Below are 24,952 nucleotides of genomic sequence, written 5' to 3' on the forward strand. Positions count from 1 at the left end.
AAAAAGAGACAACATGTAGAATGAATGGCCCAATCCAATAACGGCAAAAAGCTTTGTTACTTGTGATAAGAAGCAGTCTCAGTTTTCTAATTCTGTCCTTTTTATCATAAAATTCAAGAATAAATGACAGTTTGAAGCTCTTAAATGTGTCGTGACAGATCGCTGTCGCGGCCACTTTAATGCAAGTTATAGCACGAAAAACATGCGTGAACATAAGAATGTATGATACCGTACAACTTACGCAAGTGAATCATGTCTCATAATTGCTCGGTCTTTCAACCGCGAAAAGACGTATATAAAACAGCTTGCTTTTACCTCAGGAAAGTTAGCAATAAAAATCACTAGAGAGAAACTCAACTTCTGTTTCTTGTATATGTATATTAGTGTTGTCAAAAGTACCACCGCGATACCAAATCGGTACTGAAATTTAAAAAATGTGACGCTTTGAGCGCTGTTAAGCAGAATCGTAAACACCTCTGACTGGCCATTGGGCTCACGAGCTCATCATATAGGTCTGTGATTGGCTACTACGATCAGCGCTTCACAAACATGTTGTCAAAATACATCAATGACTCTTTTCACGGAGCGCTTCACAGATACACACAGAGCGTTTGAATGCAGGCGTCTATCAGCCTACCGGTCCACTGGTTGACGCCTGCTTGTGCTTTCAAACGTTCCTGTTCCCGCTTTTAAAACACTTTCAAACACTTAGTTGTTCTTTCAAACCGCTGCTGTGCGTTGATGATTGTAGCCAATCACAGGCACATCCGATGAGCGCGTGAGCACAATGGCCAGTCAGAGGTGTTTAGGATTACAACGCAACAGCGCTCAAAGCATCACATTTTTAACATTTCAGTACCGATTTGGTATCGCTGTCTGTACTTTTGACAACACTGATGTGTATTATTATATTATTTATATATGCATGTTTGAGTTTGTAAGTGTGGCAGTGACAATCACCCAAGTTAAACGTGCAAAAGTAAAGTCCCAGATCACCTTAATTCACTGTGCTGGTTTGTTTTCGGACAGTTAGACATGTCCTCAAATGGCTCTGGATCACAATGGCGGGGACGTTTCATTAACAGAAGGGGGAGGGGGGGGGTGATGATGGACAAAGGCATAGTTCAGTCCCATCCTCTCATTAAGCTCGAGAAGTGCAGACCATCACTAGATTAAAGTAATCCTCTTTCTTCCCAAAGACCATGTCTCTATTAGCCTCCACCGTGGTCGGCCACACGCGCCGGATTAGACCACATCACTAATGGACTTATTGTTGTCGAAATCTGCATACAAAAAGACCAGCTATGGGGGGGCCTGGGGCTCTCCCCCTGGATGTGCCATCAATACAGAGTTCCTCCCCTTCCTCATCCCCTTATCTCCTCTACTTTTGTTCTCCACTCAGGCGTTTTGTGGGCCAGCGTTGTGTCCAGCAGCGCAGGAGCTGGTAACGGTTTACACACGCAACGCACTGAATAATGATGAGTACAGTAGGGCGAATGTGTAGACAGTCAGCCACCCACCGAGCAGCTGTTTTCCCTCCAAAACACTGGATTGAAGTGTTTTAGTAGCTTCTGTTGTTACGAAACGCTTCATAATACAATGAAATTGGGACATAAGGGAGGTTATGTAAATGCTTTGGAGCTGACCTCTTATTAGGCATCAAAGATGAGAAAATTTGAGTCTTGTCTGATTTAGTTTAGATAATTTATTCTGATAAAAAAGATTTGATGTGCAAGTTAATGCAACAAATGTATTGTAGAAGAGCTGAAAGGGCCGAGATGAAGCGTTATTGTGTCTGCTGGAGAATTACAACGCCTCTATTGAAGTCTAGATTCCATCACAACAACACAGTGATGTAAGCAACTGAAATTTACCCATAATGCATTGTAAACGTGACCGACAGGCTAAATGAATCCTTAAACATGTTTCTCACCAAAATATGAAAATGTATTTATTCATCCTCATTTCCAAATGTTCAAACACAGATACTTTGAAGATGGTCTATTTTTGTTTTCTTTAAGAATGATTTGTATAGTATTATAGTATCTTATTAATATTTTAAATTAGCCTTTATTTTTATATTTTTATGAATAATTAAAACTAATAAAATAAAATGTAGTATTTCTATAATATGTTAACTTTAATTTATTTTAGTTTTAGTACTTTCATTTAGTTCGGAATGCAAAATGTATAATTTCAGTTTATGATATGAAAGGTATATTTTATTTTAATTTAAGCTTTAATTTAATTATTTTTAGTTAACTATAACACTGCTTGGACAAAATAATCTGAAATGTTCCAATGAAAGTCAGTGGATTCCAGAACTAAATTGGCCCTTATTGATCTTTTATTGTAGCCTAGATATCTAGACGCACCCTAGCGGCAGCAAATCTAATCTGCCGCGAGTGTCGTCTAGCAACTCTCAATACACGTCTGAGCTGTAAACGCCAAACTCTGGTCAGGCCAATCACATCGTGTATAGAGTCAGTGGGCGGGGCTTAACATAATGATGGCCGAGTTTCCAGACCAAACATCTTGATGTGGGTCTGGCTTGTCAGGCTACTTTTATTGTGTATATTAAAAAAAAATCAAATCAAAATATATTTTAAGAAAGAAAGAAAGAAAGAAAGAAAGAAAGAAAGAAAGAAAGAAAGAAAGAAAGAAAGAAAGAAAGAAAGAAAGGAAGAAAGAAAGAAAGAAGAGAAAGAAGGAGGCGTATAGGCTTGGAATTATATCGAGTGTGAGTAAATGGCAGAATGTTTTATTTGTAGGTGAACTGTCCCTTTAAGGATTTGTTAAGAAAGAGATGAACGTTTGTTTGTTTGTGTGCGTGTGCGTGTGTGTGCGTGTGTGTGCGTGTGTGTGTGCGTGTGTGTGCGTGTGTGTGCGTGTGTGTGTGTGTGCGTGTGCGTGTGCGTGTGTGTGTGTAGGCATGTTTTTGTGACATATGAGGACACAAATGTGTATAATGACATGGGTATGACAGGTATTACAAGGTATAGGGTGAAATATGAGGAGGACATTGGCCATGTCCCCACTTTTCAAAAGGCTTATAAGTCATACAGGATGAGTTTTTTTTAGAAAGTAAAAATGCAGAATGTTTCCTTTGATGGGTAGGTTTAGGGTGTGTGTGTGTGTGTGTGTGTGTGTGTGTGTGTGTGTGTAATGGGTAGGTTTAGGGGCAGGGGCAGTGAAAGGGGATAGAAAATACGGTTTGTACAGTATAAAAACCATTACGCCTATGGAATGTCCCCATATGTCACAAAAACAAACGTGTGTGTGTGTGTGTGTGTGTGTGTGTGTGTGTGTGTGTGTGTGTGTGTGTGTGTGTGTGTGTGTGTGTGGTTTATCCTGAGTGGCAGGCAGTCACATGCTGAGTAAGGTGTGAAGATTAACCTCCCATCTAGCTTCAGACCAGCGAGCCTGCGATTAACTTGAGGATAGAGCTGGATCTTGTGTATGAACTTCCTAGGCTCTAGACACAAAACAGTTTTCAAAAGAGAGATGATGTATGATGTACATCAAGCATTTGAATATTCTCACAGAATCTTTATGCAGTGCGATTGCACGTTTGAAATGCCTAGTTCGCTCCCTGATGGCGTCTCTTCATTAGTCTCCTCTGTATAGAGCCACCTCTCTGTCATTTAAATGAGGCTGGCGTACCCTGATGTAGCTAGCATGGGCCGCTCCAGGCAGCTGCTGGTGGGACAGTGATTAACAGTGAATGGGGTGGAGGTTAGAGTCGATTCCTCTGGCTCTGTGCCTCTGGATCCTACTGTTGGTTGAACGCCCCCTTCCTCCTCCTCCTCCTTTTCTGGATAATAACACCCACCTCCAGCACCGCACATGCGGCCTCGCTCATAAAAAATACTCATTTATAACTTCAATTTGTCGCCCTGACATGGCGAGGGGTAAAAGGTTTCGGGGAAGACCAGACGGGCCTGTTTATGGGCAGTTAAGAGCCTTGAAATGATGTACGTCTCATACATCTCTCCGTCTCTCATTCACTCCGTCCCTCATATAGAATGCATATCATTTCATCAGGCTGGGTAGGGCTGCTGGGGAGCAATTTTGGGTCATAAAAAGATGAAATATCACTGTTATTTCTCGAGTCTTCACAGTGTCTGACACCGCAACTGAGGCTTTACGAGTGTTGTAAAGCTGACTCGAGTCTCAGAACATGCAGCCAAAGGATTGTAGTGGTACAAATATTTATTGAAAATTAGGATGTTAACGCATGCATTTTTTCAGTTTAGCATTTAGCATTTAAAACAAGTGCTTTTTTGCTGATCCTATTTGATGTAGAAATGTTTGGTAACACTTTATTTTAAGGTTGTTATTAACTAATAACCACTTGCTTATTATCATTCATATTACTAAGATATTGGCTGTTTATTAGTACTTATAAAGCACATATTAATGCCTTATTCTGCATGACCTTACTCTACATCCCTTAATCCTACCCAATACCTAAATTTAAATGCTACAAAAACTACCTTACTAACTATTAATAAGCAGTAAATTAGAAGTTTATTGAGGCAAAAGTCATATTTAATAGTGAATATGTGTTCCCCATACTAAAGTGTTGCCAAATGTTTAATGTATAACTACTTAAAAATTGTCCGAAATTGTTTATCAGTTTGGGTTGATCTTTAAAACCACACAGAAATTGGTACTTCATCTTTACGTCTTTTCACTTGGATTGTTTGTCCTGTGACGGTACCTGAATATTAACGTCAGCCTGGTGGGTCAGAGCGTTTCTCACACATGGAGGAAGTTATTTTCCATGCATAGTCACCACATCAGTGCATCCAGATGCTTTTCATCAATCAGCTGTGAAAGAGAGAGACGAAGAGAGCGAGGGATCCCAGCTGTTGCGTTCTAACAGGACTCAGGTGATGGCTAAGCAGCGGAGACAGCATCTAAATGAACGTCGAGACGAAGACAAACACGCACATGCTAATGCCACCGCAAACAAAAGCTGAAGGAAAACGAAAAAAAGTGAGCATGGTGTAAAGCAGCGTTGATTTCCCACTGTCCCCAAGGCAATATCAGTCTGGGCTTCTGCCCTGAGCCCGCACCGGGCTCATTACGTCTGGAGAGGCCTCTTTGATCCTATCGGGGTTTGGGATGATGAAACGTTGAAGGCAGCAGATCGCAGTGTGTGTGTGTGCTAGTGTGTGTGGTGATGGTGGGGGTTGGAAAGAGGGACAGATGTCCAAGCTGCACGTGCCTTAAGCGTCACATCCAACCCCCCCAAACCCCGTTACCTTCCCCATCCCCCCGACTTCTGTCGAAAGCTGGCCCAGCCCGTGGGTCCATCAACTGCAACAGATGTGTTCGGTACTGATGCTAACCAAGGGGCAACCTCCCGCGATCTCTCTTGAAGCCAATACGGAAGGAATGTAAACTGCAATTGCTCAACTGGCCACCAAATTTTGGTTTTGGCCTACACGGCTAATTTTGCCCTTCATGACAACTGTGAGGGGGGTGAATTTTTTTATAACTCATTCGTTTACGTTATATAAAGCCTTAAAGTTCTGCATAATTAAGGGCGTGGTTACTTTGAATGACAGGTGCATAGCCATTTATCCGCCGTCTATAGTCATTGCGTCACCTAAGCTCTGCCCACATCCCGCCTCTGCCCATTTTCTGTTATCCGGGCGTGACACGCGATGACTCGCTCGCAAGATGGCGGCAGCCAGCTCGTCTCTACTTTCAGCTTCAGAACGGCTTATCGGAAACCTGTGGGTGACATCACGGACACTACGTCCATATTTTTTTACAGTTTGTGATGCTAACATGTCTTGCCACAGTTACTTTGAAAAAGTAATCTGATTACTCATTACTCCTTTAAAAAGTAACTTATGGGTCCTGCACACTGGGATTATTATTATTATTATTATTATTTTAAATCCTTTGCGAATGTTGCTTGTCAGACTGTATGAACATGATCCCCACTGTAAGCCATGTCACACTGTAAGATCTCAGTTGTTATTAATGTCAGACTGTACGATAGTCAAGGCGCGCTAAAACGGACGCATATAAGAACACTAATCAGGAGTTTTATATCATCAATGAATGACGCGTTCGGTGACAGTGAGCTGCATTACACGTGGGACTGAAATGCTGGCTACAAAGAAATCTCTTGCTCTCGTTTTGGTCATTGTTTGTCTTGAAAAGCCGAGATATTTGACGATCATCCGAGGAGAAGTCCCACTGCAGAATTGTGTGCCAAATCTTCTGACACTGCCAGAATTTTGTCTGAGGTCAAATTTGATCGCAGCGGTCATTAATCGGCTGCCGGTGAACATGTCAAACTAACGACCAAAGACGTCAGATTTTAGCCTAGGATCTGAGGAATCGTTTAGGATTTGCAAAATTTGTCTCAAAATCGCACCCGGTGTGCACCCGACTTTAGTTACTTTACAGATTTCTTGATTTTAAAAGTAACTAACTAAGATTACAAGTTACTTTATTAGTTACATTCAGCAGTTGCCGACAACACCTCTGCTGCCTCAACATAGAAATGACAAACGGTTTTGCCTTCACTCACTTTATTGGAAGTGCATTTTTAACAGTAACATCAACAATAAATCTCCTGACAATTTAACTTTAAATTAACAAATATTTCCTGAAAAAATACTCTCCTCGAGACACAAGAAGAAAGCATATATATATATATATATATATGCTTTCTTCGACAGAAGTTATACATTTTCAACCCATCTTGGGTTGTTTTTAACCCTGCATTGTTTAGAGTGTAGTGACTTGGATTAGTTACTTCAATCTGATTACTGGTTTGGAAATAGTAATGCGTTAGATTACTCGTTACTGGAAAAAAAAGTAGTTAGATTAGAGTAATGTGTTACTGGCATCACTGGACGTACGTGCCTGCATAAGACCTCTGAAATCCAAACTCTTCCAAGCTGCTGTGGCATCTCGTAGCCGGAAGATATGAAACCTGATCTATATCCTCTTATCCTCTGAAGTGTCATTGATGGCAGAGAAGATTAGAGTTTAAATTCCTCAAAATGTCACAAGTTCTTTGAGTTCTTTCGCTTGCAGTTGTGGGCCAGGCTGATGTATAGTTTCCAGCCGTAACTGACTGCAGGGCAGAGATTTAGCCGCATCTATCCAGAGATTTTCAGGATGATATTGAGATATCCTTTCATGTGGGCCATAGACAGGTGTATTCAAGAGAAGTGGTCTTTCTCAAAGCTCCTGTAATTGTGTTGACTCCACAAGGGAACTCTTAGTGGCGGCCGCAAATCACTACACAGAGAACAGAAGGAAATCACTCATACACCCAGACAGCTCAAGAGCATCTCGCTATAACACTTTTGCCAATGTTTGGCTGCCCATGAGGACATCTGTCTTAAGAGGACATATTGTTTGTGAATATGTTTGCATATTACTATATTTTTCTATAAAACATACTGTTAATGTGCACCAATATGCAGTCATCATCTCTATATACACTACCAATCAAATATTGAGGGTCAGTACGATAAAAAAAGAAAGAAATTAATACTTTTATTCAGAATTAAATTGATCAAACATGACATTTCAAAACATTTACAGTGTTAAAGTAGATTTCTATTTCAAATAAATGCATATATTCATCAAGGATTCCTGAATAAATGAATCACGTTTTCCAAAAAAATGCAGCACAACCTTAACATTGATTATAATGAAATAAAATATAATATAAATATACAATATATATTATAATATTTACCTACAACAGTTGTCAACATCGATTATAATATAATAAAATAAAATATAAATATATAATATATATTACAATTAAAGTACCACTTTAGTATGGGGAACACATATTCACTAATAACTATGACTTTTGCCTCAATAAACTCCTAATTTAATGCTTATTAATAGTTAGTAAGGTAGTTTTTATAGCATTTAAGTTTAGGTATTGGGTAGGATTAAAGGAAGTAGAATAAGGTCGTGCAGAATAAGGCATTAATAAGTACATTATAAGTACTTATAAACAGCCAATATCCTAGTAATATGCATGCTAATAAGCAATAGTTAATAGTTAATAACTGAACCTTAAAATAAAGTGTTACCATAATGAATTATTTATTTACTTAAACAGTTGTCAACATTGATTATAATATAAATTTATAATATATATTATAATTATATATTTACATGGTTGCTTTGTTTGTGCTTGTTTAGCTTTGCTGTTACATGAATAAATTATAATTTCAAATGTTTTATTGCAATTCAAAATAACTGTTTTCTATTTTAATACATCACATCATAACTGTTTTACTGTATTTTTAATCCAACAATGCAGCCGTGGTTAGCGTAAGAGACTTCTTTCTAAAACAGAGAGTCCCTGAGGGCTTTTTGTAGTGGTGGTGTGTGTCTGTGTAAGTGGAAGGTTTTTCGCTTTTCCTGCCTCAGGTCTGCCCTGGTGTGGGGTGGTCAGGGGTGGTCTGTTGTGGATAATTGGACGTCCAGGAGGCCAGAGGACAAATGTGACCATTTAAAGAAAGATGAGAGGGTTGAGGAACCAGCGGACAGGCCTAAAGCTCTCCATATGTCCACACACACGCAGATAATGATTAGCATTATACCTCATCAATCAGATAAATCAATAGCCTGCCAGTCAGCTACCACCTGTTCACCTGCTTGTGCATACTAATCTCGTATAGCTCGAATTTTAAGCGATGGAGGGGTATTCATTAAACATTATGACATGTTAGATGCATCATTGGACACCTGTACATCTCCAAATCAAATCCACATCAGAGGGAGTGGTGCAGATTTTTAATATCAAGGCATACGGATTAGAGCTTGTAAAACCGATATTGACATGGTTCATGATTTCATGACCCAAATTTAATAAGATTAATGCCTCACAATGATCATGCGCAGAGATTACAGCCCATGTCTTATGTTTTTCTGTGTGTATGTCTGAGCGTGTGATAGATCGCTTCATGCAGAGAGGACAGATTGACAGATGACCAACTCAAACGCTGAAAGCACCTCTGCGAACATAAACCTTTCATCACTGAGAGAGAGCCATTTGTCATTTGAATATTAGATTTTATTCATGAGTGATCGTAAAGCATGCAAGCTTTCAGGGAACAAAGTGACATGCTTCTGAGTGCCTGATCACGCTTGACGATAAACCTTTTCATTAGACGTGAATGACTGCGGATGCATTTGTGTGTTTAGTCTAATTTCCTTATTAAGGGAGGGGGGGTTGCTAATGCTATTTCATGCATTCTGACTTATTTACACTGTTAAAGAGTTGATTCTCATGCTAAACATGGCCACCATGATATACAGAAGTATATCTGTGCCAAATACACTCCTTCAGGATTCATACAAGTTTCGCAAAATGTTTTTTTTTTCTAGTATGGCCCTGTATGATGTCATAAAGGGCGGAATTCCTTATATGGGCACTTCTCCCGGATGAAGACACACACACACACACACACACACACACACACACACACACACACACACACACACACACACACATCAACCAGAGCGAGAGCAAGAACGCACCCATCAATGAGCTTTGCTTGGTTTATGGATGCTGTCGGCAGAGCTGTCATTTTTGTTTTTAGGGAGATCATCTTGTTCAGCTTCCCAAATAACCCATCGTTAAGGAAACAGGGGATGCAGTTTGTTTTTCTGGAGTTCTGCAAGTGTGTGTGTTTGTTCTCGGTCATGAGTGGAAACTGCATCAAATGTGTGTGTTTTGTTGGCAATCGGCGTGTAAGTGCATATAATGTGAGCAAAATCAACGTATAGTGAATCAATTGTTTTCCAGGGATAATGTCATGATGTGTGTGTGTGTGTGTGTGTGTGTGTGTGTGTGTGTGTGTGTGTGTGTGTGTGTGTGTGTGTGTGTGTGTGTGTGTGTGTGTGTGTGTGTGTGTGTGTGTGTGTGTGCGCGTGTGTGCGTGCTCATGACTCTTTAGCTCCGCCCACTGCACTCCTCCACGAGTTTGGCTATTTTCGGAAAGAATCAAGAATCGTATGTCTTTTTTAAATATGATAAAACTAAACACTCTTGGGAGATATGAATGATGCAATACTACTCTATAGGTACTCAAGATTAACATGAGACTGGCTGATACTCTGTGTGTTATGTAAACTTTAATAAAAGTATCAGACAAGACGTTTAGCGCTGTCAAACTACTTTAAATGCACATGCAAACGGTTGTAATGCTGAAACAGACCTCAAACAGACCACCGAAGGACCCGTCTCCACTTGTGAATTGATTTGGTAAAGCCGTCCACCTGCCGCTCCGTGACTCAAACAAACAGACTCATTACTGTATAGACAGCTGCATTGGTTGCAAGTGAAAGCCCCCAGCAGAGTCATATGCTGGTGGGTTTTAAGGGATACCTTACAATGTCAGAGATCCGACTTTAAAATTAATGAAGGACCGGGGACGAAGAATTGATTTTTGAGAGGGGAAAGGTTGCGAGTCGGGGGATTCATTAGCCATGCCCCACAGAATGCGGCTATAGTGGCAGCCGAGGGACGTAATTGAAGCAGACTGCAGCGCTCACGGGTAGGATTACACCGACTTTGTTTTCAGAGGAGATAGAAAGATGGAGAGAAGTAGAAAGAGAGGGGGTCGACGTGGGGGTCAAAGGTCATAGTCTTAATCCTTCATCCCCTGGGTTTATGGGTAATTGGCAGTCTAATCAGGGTTTATAGAAGCTCTCTTGGTCAGAGCTGGCCTAGGACTGGGTTAAAATTACAGCCTTTCCCACCTGTTAGAGTCATTTGGACTTTATCTTCAGGTGTTGATTGTCAAGATGGGACAACCAGAAGAAGATGCTTCATTTTTATTGGCTCAGCAAGCAACTCTAATAGTTATAGCGTCTGTAAGCCATATTTGCAGGAAGTTAATTTTCCCTCCGATTGGAGGGCTCCTCTCAGGGGAGCTGGATCTGTTGTTGGCTTGACAGGGCAACATTAGATTTCCATAAGCCCACGGGACTGTACTCTTAAATTCTGTTTATATGCATGTGAGTGTGCGTGTGTGTGGAAATTAATTAGTTGAAAGCTCACATACAGTGTGTTTCAGGACCGGTTCATGAGGTTAATTAAAGCTGCAGGTAGGGCCAGGGATTCAAGCTTGCCCGAAAAGATTTGACTATCACTCAGCACCCTGCTGGCGGAAATCTTGTCAAGCTATTTAAGATTCCCTTTGAAACATTATTGCTGTTGTTGTGACATTTAATAAAGCAATAAGGCACGAAGGGACATGCAGAACATGCAGTTATTTTACCACGGTTAGAGTAAAATAAGGGTGGATATATAAATAAATAAATAAATAGTGCTGTCAAATTGACTAATCGCATCCAAAATAAAAATGTTTTACATAAAAAAAATGTTTCAAAAATGTGTTTACATAATGTGTGTGTACTGTGTATAAGTATTGTGTATTATAAATACACACACATACATGTATATATTTAAGAAATATTTGCAAGTATATACTGTAGATATCTTTAATTTATAATTATCTATAAATATTTTATCTATAAATATAATGGTAACACTTTATTTAAGGTTCAGTTATTAACTATTAACTAGTTGCTTATTATCATGGATATTAATAGGATATTAGTACTTATAAAGCACTTATTAATGCCTTATTCTGCATGACTTTATTCTACATCCCTTAATCCTACTCAATACCTAAACTTAAATGCTATAAAAACTACCTTACTAACTATTAATATGCAGTAAATTAGAAGTTTATTGAGGCAAAAGTCGTAGTTAATAGTGAATATGTGTTCTAAATACTAAAGTGTTACCAATATAATAAATACACACACATGTATTATTATGTAAACACAAACTTTTATTTTGGATGAGATTAATAGATTTGACAGCACTAAAATATATAAACCTCCTATATATACATACTTGTATACATAAATGTATACATACATTTATATATATATATATATATATATATATATATATATATATATATATATATATAAATACGTATTAATTTAAATAAAAATAATATAGAGGGTTTATATATATATATATATATATATATATATATATATATATATATATATATATATATATATATATATATATATATATATATATATATATATATATATATATATATATATATATATGATTCAAATTATGTTTGATCAAGTATATTGGCTGTTATTTTGTTGCCATCATAGACAAAAAAAATCCAAATTGCGAGACATTTTTAAATATCTCACTAAAATGAGATAGACACAACCAGCATTGGTTTTCCCCTAAAATGCGACATCAGTAGACATCCAATTATACTCATGTTTGTCAAGCAGGAATGTCTCCATCATTCACCGTGACATCCTCATGAAGTGTGATGTATATTCAAGCCTGATGCCACTCCATCGCATACATTTGAAGGGAAGGAAATTAAACCAGCAGCAGCTGACAGACATCCATTAAAGGTGCAAAGAGGGGCGCCTAAATAGCTAACACTAATATCTGCCTGTTCTGTTGTCCTGCTTTGGATTCATCAACAATATATAATCATTCACACATGCCCTGAGAGCTTCATTCATCAAAGTGAACTCTCCCGCTCTGCCGTGATGACATTGTAGCGACATTAACGCAGTAATTTAGATGTAATGGCTGTACATTATCCATCCTAAAGTCAAAAGCGAACACGTTGATTTACTTACGCCCACGTAAACGCATCCTATGCACCAATTATATCTTACCCATAATTAATTTAATTCCAGCTGGTGTCGGGGTGTTTTTTGTCCATGGCTTTTCTGTTTCGGCTATAATACGTCTTGCATTATATCGATCCATAGCACCTCTAAAGATTGGTGACTCTAATCTCGAGGACCCGCTGCAGAAACACTCCGGCTCCTCTGCTCATCAAGAGGTATTAGGGACCTTGAGATAGCATCAAACTCTCACTGACACGCCTGCGCTGCTGAAGGACAGCCGGTGTCCCCAAGCTGCAAACCTTGACTGCGGTGCCGTCGATCTATTATGTGCATGACAATGATAGATTTTTTCAGATATGACTAATGTCTTGCATTTAAGTGCATATTAATAACATTCATACGCATTTATCTTGAAATGCTAATGTATAATGGGATAATTTGAAGGACAGTGAGACTGAAAAAGTGTTGTTATATATATATATATATATATATATATATATATATATATATATATATAATATATGACAGCATTAATATACATGTATAGGCTATATGATTGTGGATATGTATAAATGTATGTGTATAAACATATATTTATATAGTGCGTGCATCTTAATCATGCAAGTTGATATTCTGATTATATTTTAAGCACATTTTACCAATTCCAAACCACATCAATCTTAATAACTACCATTAATTTTGCATTTAATCATTTATTAGTGATATATAATTGTTAAAATATATATATAAACACACACAATCTTTTTTTAAAACAATAAATGTTATTTGTGTTGACTTTAGTGGCTTTAAGTGATTAATATGAATTATTTTTGCAGAGATAAACTGCTTTTCAATTAATTCACAAATGCTTTATTGAGTCCAACAGTTTTAAGATGATTATCAATGCCACCACTTGGACTGTTTTAACATGCAACATTTTACCCTATCATCTCTAGTCTCTATAATTAATTAATCATCGTTAGGGCTTGATGTGCATATTACGATGTAAAAGCTCAACCTCCGTAGCTTCAGAAATCTGCTTAATGTTAGGACGTGATCAAAAAGTTTATGTAACACTTTCAGCTGAAACAAAGTTCTTTCAGCTCCCAAACTTTATAGATTGCATGATTTTGAGGAGATGTGTGAAGTGGTCAGGCTGAGATAGAGGGTGAGAGAGAGCATGAACGAGCGAGATGGAGGAGAAGAGAGAGAAATGACTGCCTTCGGACTGTTATCAGACCTCTGTCAGTTCGGGTGGATTACAGAATTTGGAAAGGTTCAGGGCAGTCAAGAGAAAAGAGCGGAATGAGAAAAGAGGCAGATAGGAGAGACATTGTCAGAGAGAAAGCAAATAAGATTCTTATTTTGGAAAGTATGTGTACCTCTATAGACTGATCAGGCATAACATTATGACCACTGACAGGTGAAGTGAATAACACTGATGATCTCTTCATCACGGCTCCTGTTAGTGGGTGGAATATATTAAGCAGCAAGTGAACATTTTAGCCTCGAAATTTATGTGTTAGAAGCAGGAAAAATGGGCAAGCGTAAGGATTTGAGCGAGTTTGACAAGGGCCAGATTGTGACGGCTAGACGACTGGGTCAGAGCATCTCCAAAACTGCAGCTCTTGTGGGCTGTTCCCGGTCTGCAGAGGTCAGTATCTATCAAAAGTGCTCCAAGGAAGGAACAGTGGAGAACCGGCCACAGGGTCATGGGCGACCAAGGCTCATTGATGCATGTGGGGAGCGAAGGCTGGCCCGTGTGATCCGATCAAACAGACGAGCTACTGGAGCTCAAACTGCTCCAGAAGTTAATGCTGGTTCTGATAGAAAGGTGTCAGAATACACCGAGCATCTCAGATTGTTGCGTATGGGGCGGCATAGCCGCTGACCAGTCAGGGTGTCCATGTTGCCCCCTGACCCCGCCGAAATCACCAACAGTGGCACGTGAGCATCAGAACTGGACCACGGAGCAATGGAAGAAGGTGGCCTGGTCTGAGGAATCACATTTTCTTTTACATCACGTGGATGGCCGGGTGTGTGTGCGTGGCTTACCTGGGGAATACATGGCCCCAGGATGCACTATAGGAAGAAAGCAAGCTGGCGGATGCTTTGAGCAATGTTCTGCTGGGAAACCTTGGAGCTGCAACAAGTTTGAGGTGTGGACTTGGCCTCAATTCCCCAGGTTTCAGTCCAATCAAGCATCAGTGGTATGTGCTGAACAAACAAGTCCCATCCATGGAGACATCGACCTCGCAACTTACAGGACTTAAACTGCTGCTAACATCTTGGTGCCAGATACCACAGCACACCTTCAGGGATCCAGTAGAGTTCATGCCTCGACAGGTCAGGGCTGTTTTGACAGCAAAATGGGGACCAACACAATATTAGGAAGGTGGTCATTTTATTATAGGCTAGAGTTACTCTGAAATAAGAAAGTGTCTATTAGAAAACGTCTTTCTTATTTCAGAGTGACAAAAATGATGTCAAATATACATCTGGGATAGATTCTGCACAAAAATGTTCCATTAAAAATGCTTAGTGTTTCTATTGGCCTTGAGCACCCTTGGATAAATATGCGGAGCTGTCAGTGGTTTTTGTATTCCCTTATATGGAGATGGGCGTGTCTTATGATAATTACCACCTGCTGACATGTGCTCCCTCATTTAGAATAATAAATCAACCAGGAATGAGGAACAATTTTCTCCTGTTGTGAAGCTGACTGAAAGTTTCTGTGTGAATAAGCAGCAAGCAATTATTAGCACGTGAAAAAAAAGAAAAGGTGAAATTGCTGTTTTATCAAGATACAATAGGATTTTGCAAGCAGGACTTCAGGCACTATTTAGTGTCTGCTGCCTATTTCAGTGTTCGAGTTCAGTCTGTTCCCTCTGGCTATAAGGGGAACTTTAAATCCCCTTTCTCTCACACCTTACAGACTAAAACAGGGTCCTATTTCAGTGGATTTATTTGCTGTCTGAGCTCTGGATATTGTGTTCTGAGTGAGAGAGCCGTAGTTTGGTTCACTTTTGGATCTGATCCAGCGCAATATCGAAAGCCTTCCACTTCATACACTCTATCTGAACGCAAACCTTTCGCTCTGGGCCACAAACACCAATTGGAAACGTGCAGTTGATAGAGCACTGGCCAGATTATAGTATTGGCTGTGCCGGCACTATGGAATCTGATAAATGGCAATAAAATGGAAATCCAGATTGAGAGGAGAACTGATATCATCAGCCCTAAAGGTGAAGGAAGGTCGATTGAAGGATATTTGTGCTTGTGTTAGTAACTGCATGTGTTTTTTTGTGTTTTGCACACACCTTCATTTTCTGTTTGTGACATTTTTTGCCAGGATCAGTAACCAGTGTCTAACTGATTTAATTATTCATAGTCATGTGTTAGAGGAAACAATGCATTATTTATTAGTCCGACATGGACAGTGAGCAAATTAAGACCAGAGGGAGAGAGGGAACGGCAAGGCATTGCAAACAAATTAAACCAGGAAAACCAACTAACAAAGTGATTTCATAGCAAGAAACTAATATCCCCGAATGCTGCTGCATAGCACAATAGTGCAGCTGTTTGTGGAGTTATTGTGCTCATCATTCCCATCTTTTCTCCGTTTCTTCAGTTCTCCGGGATGATTTCCGACAGACTCCCAGTGACGTGGTGGTGGCGGCAGGAGAGCCGGCTGTGATGGAGTGTATTCCTCCACGAGGCCATCCAGAACCCACCATCTCCTGGAAGAGGAACAACGTCAAAGTGAACGACAAGGACGAGAGGATAACGGTGAATGTTCTTTTATGTGTTCGTTCTAGAGCTGCAACTAACGATTATTTTTTCTGTCGACTAATCTAACGATTATTTTTTCGATTAGTCGACTAATCTAACGACTTATTTTTTTACCCTTTGAAATTTTTCAAAATTCTGTGGCACCCCCTCACATAAGTTACGCTAGAGGTGTAACAGTACAGACTGTTCACGGTTCGCTTTGTATCACAGTTTTAGGTTCACGTTTCAGTACAGTTCGGTATTGGCTATGTTCAGGGGAAAAAGGACTACTGTCAAATGAAAATAAAGAAAATAAGAACAGATAACTTAAATAGAAGCAGCAGCACAAATAAATACTATTGAGCAAAGATGAGAATAAAATAAACAATGCTTTTTAGGTAGGTCCAACATTAGTCTTTAGGTAGAGAAATGGAATGAAGTAATCAAAAGTAAAATAACCACACATTTAACCGTTTAAAATTTAAAAAATAATACTTATTAAACTTACAAAAGCAGTCAGGAGCAGTGAGTGATGTCTTTATCTTTTGTTTTACATTAAACAGACAGCAGTGAAGGCTACTGCCCCTTTAAGACCCACAGATAGTCGTCGTATTTTCTGTATAAAGTTCACTTAAGGCATAGAGAAGGCTATGACATTTTGACATACTTTTTGTGAGTTTGTCCGTTTAAGCACAGGATTTGAAAGATAACTCAATATTTGCGCGCTTTGGGACGAGTGCACAGAGACAGATCTTCTCATTCGAGTCTCCTGGCTACACGGGGGTGATGACTGTGAAAATGACTGCTCATATTCGGACGTACGGCAGCACTCGCATGCGTTTTTATAAAGTTTACAAAGAGAGACCGTTTTGCCCACGTTTTTCTTTTATTATCGCTGTTGTTGTAGTGCATACCTGAGGAGTCAGCACGTGTATCCATCTACAGAAACATACATACAGCATTATTTTCAAGTTACAACCCATATTAAAGATGCGTCATCAGATGCGAGATGAACCGAAGTTTAAGTGCGTCCCCGCAACTTTTGCTCGGGATCCCGGTTGGGAAACACTGGTCTGTATTGATTGACACCGCGCTGGTTTGTTTAGAAATATATGAGCGCCGTGACCGCGCGCTGCCTTGTTTTACGGTCGAATGCAACGCGTGTGTGTGTGAGTGAGTGAGTAAGAGACGCGCAAAAAGGCGGAGAGAGAACTTAAGGAAATTCGCTAAACGAATATGCGTGGGTCTATTAAAAAGCGTAAAAATGAATGAATGACGAATGTGGCGGCCGTTATTGATTATGTGGCAGTCCGCCACAAATTAGTCTATGTGTGGGAAACACTGTTTGGCCTCTGTTTAAAGTATTCCCATACTTTTGATATTCGCGGTCTTGGTTTTTGTGATAGAACCAGGAGCAGAAGCCAACATTACGCGAGATGAACGTCTGACACGACGCGTCGACGCATTTCACGAACGTCGACGTATTTCCGTAGTCGACGTCATCGATGACGTCGACGCGTCGTTGCAGCACTAGTTCGTTCATACTTTCGATCATGGGCGTCGGAAGCAAATAAAAAGTGGGTGGTCCTCTCTCTCAGAATTTTTTTTTACTAGAGTAACTGGAGTACTGGTTTCCTGTAGCTCAACCAAGAGAGCGTGGCGCTAGCAACGCCAAGGTCATGGGTTCGATTCCCAGGGAAAGCCAGAACTGACGATAAGTCGCTTCGGATAAAAGCTTGTGCCAAATGCATAAATGTAAATGTAAACGTTAGATGCCATATTTACATTAAATACAAATATACCGCTGTTTACTAAACGATTGATTGAGCCAGACAAAATTACGGAAATCACTGAGCTATTTACGCTCCGTGTGTCCCAATTCGCATACTCTCCATACTAAATGGTATTCGAAAATAGAATTAGTATGTCCCAAATCATAGTATGCTGAAAAGAGTAATCCAAAGATACCCGGATGGTTTACTATTTACGTTCAGAATACGAAGTGCGGATTGATGCACGCTCTTAACGGCTGATATTACCCACAACCCATTGCGAGTTAGAAGAGGATTTGATTAGAACTACAAACGTGGATAAAACATGTCCGTAACAGATGTGCAAGTCCGACGGTTAGGTAGAGATGTTTAGATAAAGGGGTTTGAGTGACCAACTATCAGTATTTAACCTCACAAAAATATATTTATTCAGTGTTGTCCACATAATATTTCACCTGCAGCAGCTTTGAGAACTTTTGTAATGATATGTTTGGCCATTAACTTTTAAATGCATCATTATATTCAAACTGCAATCACATGAGGAGAGTCTCTGCATTAAAGACACACACATGGCAGATCAACATGCGACTACATTTCTCTCCGATACGGCAGGAGATTAATCTGAATGTGGAGGATTTTAACTGTGACGAATCTGAGGATGATTGACAGGGCAGGTAAACGGTGACGTAACTAAGCAACAGAATCCGTTAAAGATGACGAAGTAGTCCCGAACCTTGCATACTTTTCTGCTACACACTCAAAAGTATATACTTTTTCTTCACAAAAAGAACATACTTTTAGGACGTAGTATAAGTAGGCGAATTGGGACACAGCATCTGTCTATAGAGTAGGGGTAAGACCCATGTCATCAAGTTTTGACACAAATCGATCAGAGGTTTGAATCCGCCTTTTGCCAAACTCGCTCTACTCCCTTTTCCCATCACATGTTATATCGGAAAGGCATTTATTTTCAATAAAAATTGAGAAAATATTAAAAAAGTGGAAATAAAGCATCTAACGTGTGTTTAATAATAAGTGTTTCTCAGTTAGGGGTAGGTAAACAGACATGTGCTGAATTAGAGACGATAAAAGTGAGTGGGTCCAATATCATTGGTCGTAAAAAGTGGGTGGGGTCTTGTCCCAAACACACACAATGGCTCCGACGCCAATGCTTTCTATTCACAACCGTTTCAGCATTGATAAGAATCATAAATGTTTCTTGAGCAGCAAATCATCAATGCTTTCTGAAGGATCATGTGACACTGAAGACTGGAGCAATTCAGCTTTGATCACAGGAATAAATTACAGTTTAAAACATATTCAAACAGTTATTTTAGATTGTAATACAATTTCAAAGGGGTGTGATGAGACACTTATCCCACGAAATGAGACATAAGATTGGGATCACGAGAACAAGATTTTTACAGAAATCCTCAATGATGACTAGAAAAATTGTTTGCAGGTGTATTTGAAAAAAATCTTGTAATGAATATAATTTCAGTTCCACTTTCTGAGTATGAATTATCATATGCAGTAAAAGAAAGAAGCACTGTTAAGGTTTTGCCAAAAACTCAATGAATGGCTTCTTTCCTGTATGATTGTGTTTTAAGACCTTAGATCAGCACATGAGCTTATTTTGACCTAATAAACTCCTTCCCACAAAATGATCATTGATATTAAATGTAAACAATAACCATAATCAAAGTACTCCATATTCAAAGTGCAAATAGAGATCAAGTTTTTCTTGCATGTGTGTATTTGGATATGTATGCGTGTGTGTGTATATATACTTTTATCAGGTCTGTTTGTATACATTTGTTTATTTTCTTATATGGTTTTCCATGTAATATTGCCAAAGCATTCAAACAAATTGATTTATTAAATAAAAGCATATGCATTTGTGAACATTTTGTAAAACAGGTTCACAGAGGACATTACCTTAAAAACTCACACAAACAGCTAACAACAAAAAGGAATTCATCTTTTTTTCTTCACTCTCGCTGTTCTCTCATAATTACAACACTGACCTTTTATTTCTCTCTCTCTCTCTCTCTCTCTCTCTCTCTCTCTCTCTCTCTCTCTCTCTCTCTCTCTCTCTCTCTCTCTCTGTTATCAGACACTTGTCTAAATGGGCTATTACAGCACTTTTACTAAATGTATCAGTTTGGCCGTCCTCTCTGTCTCTGTCAAGTGTTTCATAAACAACCCAACTGGCTTTGCTTTAGTATTTATGGTTTTCCAGAGCCCAGAAACCGTGTTCATAAAACATCACAGCATGTTTGACTTCCAGTGGGGACTATCTCAGTTTTTAGTGTCTTTTTCCGTTAGATGTTTTATAAATGCTAGCCCCTGACAGATCTTAGTGTTCTTTTTCTTACAGATCCGTGGAGGGAAGCTCATGATCTCTAACACACGGAAGGGCGATGCAGGAATGTATGTGTGTGTCGGCACTAATATGGTTGGAGAGAAGGACAGCGACCCTGCTGAGCTTGTAGTGTTTGGTAGGTTTGTAGTTCTACTCTCTCTTTCATTTTCTCTCTCTCTCTTTCTCCCTCTCTTACACTGATTTCTTTGGGAATCTCTTTCTCCTGTAGAGCGGCCCATGTTTGTACGCAGACCTGTGAATCAGGTGGTCCTCGCTGATGACACCGTGGATTTCCAGTGTGAGGTTCAGGGAGATCCCACTCCCACCATACGCTGGAAGAAAGAGGAAGGAGAACTGCCTCGGGGAAGGTGAGGCTTAAATGCAATAAAGTCAAATGAAATGAAATAAAATTAACTGAAATAAAATGAAATGAAATAATGATTAAATTAAATTCAATTAAATTAAATTCAATTCAATTAAATTCAATTAAATTCAATTCAAATGATAAAATACATTAAAAATAAATTATTTTAATTATTTTTAAAAAATTATTTTGTATTATAATATATTTTAATTAATAAAAATAATCAGATTTTTTTTAGCAACAATAGTAAACATTTAAAAATAATACATAATTTTGATGTATTAAAAATATAAATACATGCATGCATACATATATGATTAAACATACACGCATAAATACTTTAATTATTAAACATACAGTTCTATATTTAATAGTAGTAGTAGTAGTGATAGTAGTAGTGGTTTTTAAAAAAATATATTTTTTTTATATATTTTTTATTCTCTTTACAACTGTTTCTATTTTTATTTTTACACATTGTATTCTTTTTCTTATGCATTTGTTATCCCTATTTTAATTAATTTCTATGTAAAGCACTTTGAATTGCCATTGTGTATGAAAATGTGCTATATAAATAAACTTGCCTTGCCTTGCCTAGTGATAGTAGTACAATTTCACTATTATTATTAAAAATGTATTAAATCCTTACTGAAATATTTTGTATATTGTTTCACAATTAATTATTGTGGCAAATGCTGCAAAAATATGTTTGAAATTGTTGAAAAGTCATTGAACACTGTTAGCAGCAGATGTTAATCACGCTGGAGCGTTACAGCATTAAAATCCACTGTAGCAAAACTTAGCTGATACAGCTGGCAGAGAACGGGGAGAGTAAAATTACAGAGTTACTCTGGTGTGTGTGTGTGTGTGTGTGTGTGCGTGCGTGCGTGTATGTGTGTGCATATGTTTCCTGGCAGGTTTGAGATTCGTGCCGACAGCGGTCTGCGTCTTACTCAGGTGAAGGCTGAAGATGAAGGCTCGTACACCTGTTTATCTGAGAACAGCGTGGGCAAAGCCGAAGCATCCGGAACACTTCAGGTCCACGGTGAGTTACAACAACTGTGCAGATGCACAAATGCTGCTTAGCTCAGTAACTCTCTCTCAAACACACACACAGCAGCACATCTGACGGATTTGACAATAATTCTATTATATTCTTCCCTCTGACTTTAGCATCTTTCTCACACACACTCAACCAAGTCTGAATGTTATTAACCGGAGCAAGCACACACACTCACACACACACACACGTGCTGGCCTTGCATTTTGCTGATTACAGGAGTGAAGTATGGCAACAGCCATTTATTTAAAGCTGCCAGATGCAATTAACATAATTCCATCTGGTTAGAGGAACATCTTGCTTCATAAAACATGACTGTGTGCTTGGGCACATGCATACATTAAGAATATTCCACACGCTTAATAGATGTTTATAGCAGCGGACCTACTGTGAATGATTTCACCAGACAGCTGATTGAAGATGATTCAACGTGTGTGTGAAACTGAACTATTATTAGTGGAGCGGTGTAGAAACATTGTAGGCTTCACTGTCAGACAGAAGGCATCTACATGTTTTGAAACACGGTCCTGTTCACGTCATGTTGGAATTAGCATAGATATGAGTTTTCAGATTTTTAACTCTGAATTACAAGTTGTTTTTGTTTTTTATAAGTTCTGACTTCTCCAATTTGATTATTCTTGTATCACGTGGAATCAACCTAAATGGCTGCCTTTGCTTATATGATGATTCGATGATTGATGATTCAACTTTATTGTCATTGAGCAGAGTACAAGTACAGAGCCAATGAAATGTAGTTAGCATCCAACCAGAAGTGCAAAAAAACAGTTTATATAAAATGAAATATGCATGTAATAAATACACATATATACACACACACACACACACACACATATGTATATACATACATATACATATGTATATATATGTATATACATACATATACACACACATACATACATACACACACACACCCACATACACATATACATACACATACATACACATACATACATATACACATATACACATACACAAAAACAGAGACCAGCTCCCAATGCAGATCACTGTAAATATATGTAAAGTGCAGATCAATAAGTACAACATAATACTGAATGTGCTGTAATCATTGAGATAGCATATGTCCACAACACACATACACGGACATATACACAAATATGCGCATACATACACACATGTACGATCTATGTGTTTGGGGCCATAAAAGTGCAACTGGCGAAGTGTTTTGATAACATGTAATTTGATAATATGTAATTTAATCAGTACTGTTGCTTAGTGTGCACTTTGAAATAAAAACAAAAGCTAAAATATAGTTGCAAGCAACAATTATCGGGCCATGCTCAATAGTAGCAAACAAGGAAACTAGCAGAAGACCAACTGTAAAAATTAGTAAAGATAATGTGAAGACAATTTTAAGCAAAAAGTTTGAAAACCCATAAAATATATTGAGTTGAATAAAACCAATTTCATGTTTTGTTCAATTATAGCATCACTAAATGCTGCAGTCCCACTGTTTTCCTCAGTGTCCTCAGACTTAGAGTGCCCCCATACATAAGCGTGTCAAATTTGGGGAAAATATCTAATTTTGTTAAAGACTCATAGACGTTTGTACTTATTAGCATATACAAAGTAATCCACTTCTGACTTTGATTGTTTTTTTTTTTGCCACTTACTATGAAAACTTTGACATTTGGCCTAAAACAATTCAGCAACCCACTATGATTTTGATTTTCCTATGGTGGTTTTGTCTCCATCGGACTAATGGTTTCGTAGATATTCATGGAAGTGGTTTGTAAACCACAAAATTGAACAAACCATAAGGCAAAAGCAAGAATGATTGATTCAGGAATCTAAGGATATGACCCCTGTCAACCAAATCAAAACCAAAAGTTACAAGCATGTGAATATTTGATTTTACCACTAGTTGACACTGGCTTCTCAGGCTCCTTCAAGCATCATTGTGCTGATGACACATACCGAGTTTCATTACGATACGCTACTGCGTTCATGAAATACAGCATTTTACTACAAAATGCAAGATGGCCAACTCCCAGAAATGGGATATAATTCGACTCGCCCCAAATCTAATGACACCACTTTTGATACTTTTTCATATCTCTGGACCATTAGGTGACGCTGCACTGAAACGCAGCATGGGGCCTCCGGTCATGCTTGTGATCGTCCTTCGGATGAGACGTTAAATCGAGGTCCTGACTCTCTATGGTCATTAAAAATCCCATGGCACTTCCAAAAAGAGTAGGGGTGTAACCCCTGGCCAAATTCCCTCCATTGGCCCTTACCAATCATGGGCTCCTAATAATCCCCATCCACTGAATTGGCTTCATCATCCTCTCTCCTCTCCACCTATCACTGGTATGTGGCTTCCGTCGCATTATCCAAGTGGAGCTGCACACTGGTGGTGGTTGAGGAGAGATCCCTGACATGAGTGTAAAGCGCTTTGGGTGTACAGTAGTACATATGAAAGCACTATATAAATGCCTCCTCCATTCATTTGTGATGATCTGTACCAAGTTTGGTCCAAATGTGTTAAAGCGCTGCTGAGATACAGCCTTCTGTCTGTTTTTCACAAGCGCTACGTAAAATTAGTTTGGTGTTATTCAAAAACACTGATGAATCGACTTCAAATCCATAACTTTTTGTTGTCATTGTCTGAAGAGTATCTGGTTAAATATTCATGCAAAACGGTTTAACTGTTTAGGAGGAGTTTGGAAAAGTAGTTTGGCACTACAGAAAAAGTTATTAGCACAAACATAAGTGCAAATTTGGACAGTTGGTGGAGCTAGTGGGATTGAGTTAGAGACTCCAAAATTGGTATAGTTAATTCCAAGACTGTCCTCTATCAGCGTGCCAATTTCATAACTTTCCCCCAAGCGGTTTTATGGGCTGCCATAGACTGGAGCGAAAGAAAAAGAGGAAAC

General features: G+C 38.8%; 1 protein-coding gene across 5 annotated transcripts in view; it reads left to right on the plus strand.

Annotated features, from left to right (window-relative positions):
• Positions 1–24,952, plus strand: part of robo3 (roundabout, axon guidance receptor, homolog 3 (Drosophila)) — a 206,444-nt gene that overhangs the window by 134,960 nt on the left and 46,532 nt on the right. For all 5 annotated transcript variants that reach the window (XM_067432572.1, XM_067432573.1, XM_067432576.1 and 2 more), the window contains exons 3-6: positions 16,337–16,494; positions 20,629–20,749; positions 20,843–20,981; positions 21,892–22,019. In XM_067432572.1, coding sequence (XP_067288673.1) covers positions 16,337–16,494; positions 20,629–20,749; positions 20,843–20,981; positions 21,892–22,019 — 546 coding nt within the window. The remainder of the gene's footprint in view (positions 1–16,336; positions 16,495–20,628; positions 20,750–20,842; positions 20,982–21,891; positions 22,020–24,952) is intronic.

This window comes from Pseudorasbora parva, chromosome 23 (genome assembly GCF_024679245.1).
Source record: "Pseudorasbora parva isolate DD20220531a chromosome 23, ASM2467924v1, whole genome shotgun sequence".
Classification (NCBI taxonomy): domain Eukaryota; kingdom Metazoa; phylum Chordata; class Actinopteri; order Cypriniformes; family Gobionidae; genus Pseudorasbora; species Pseudorasbora parva.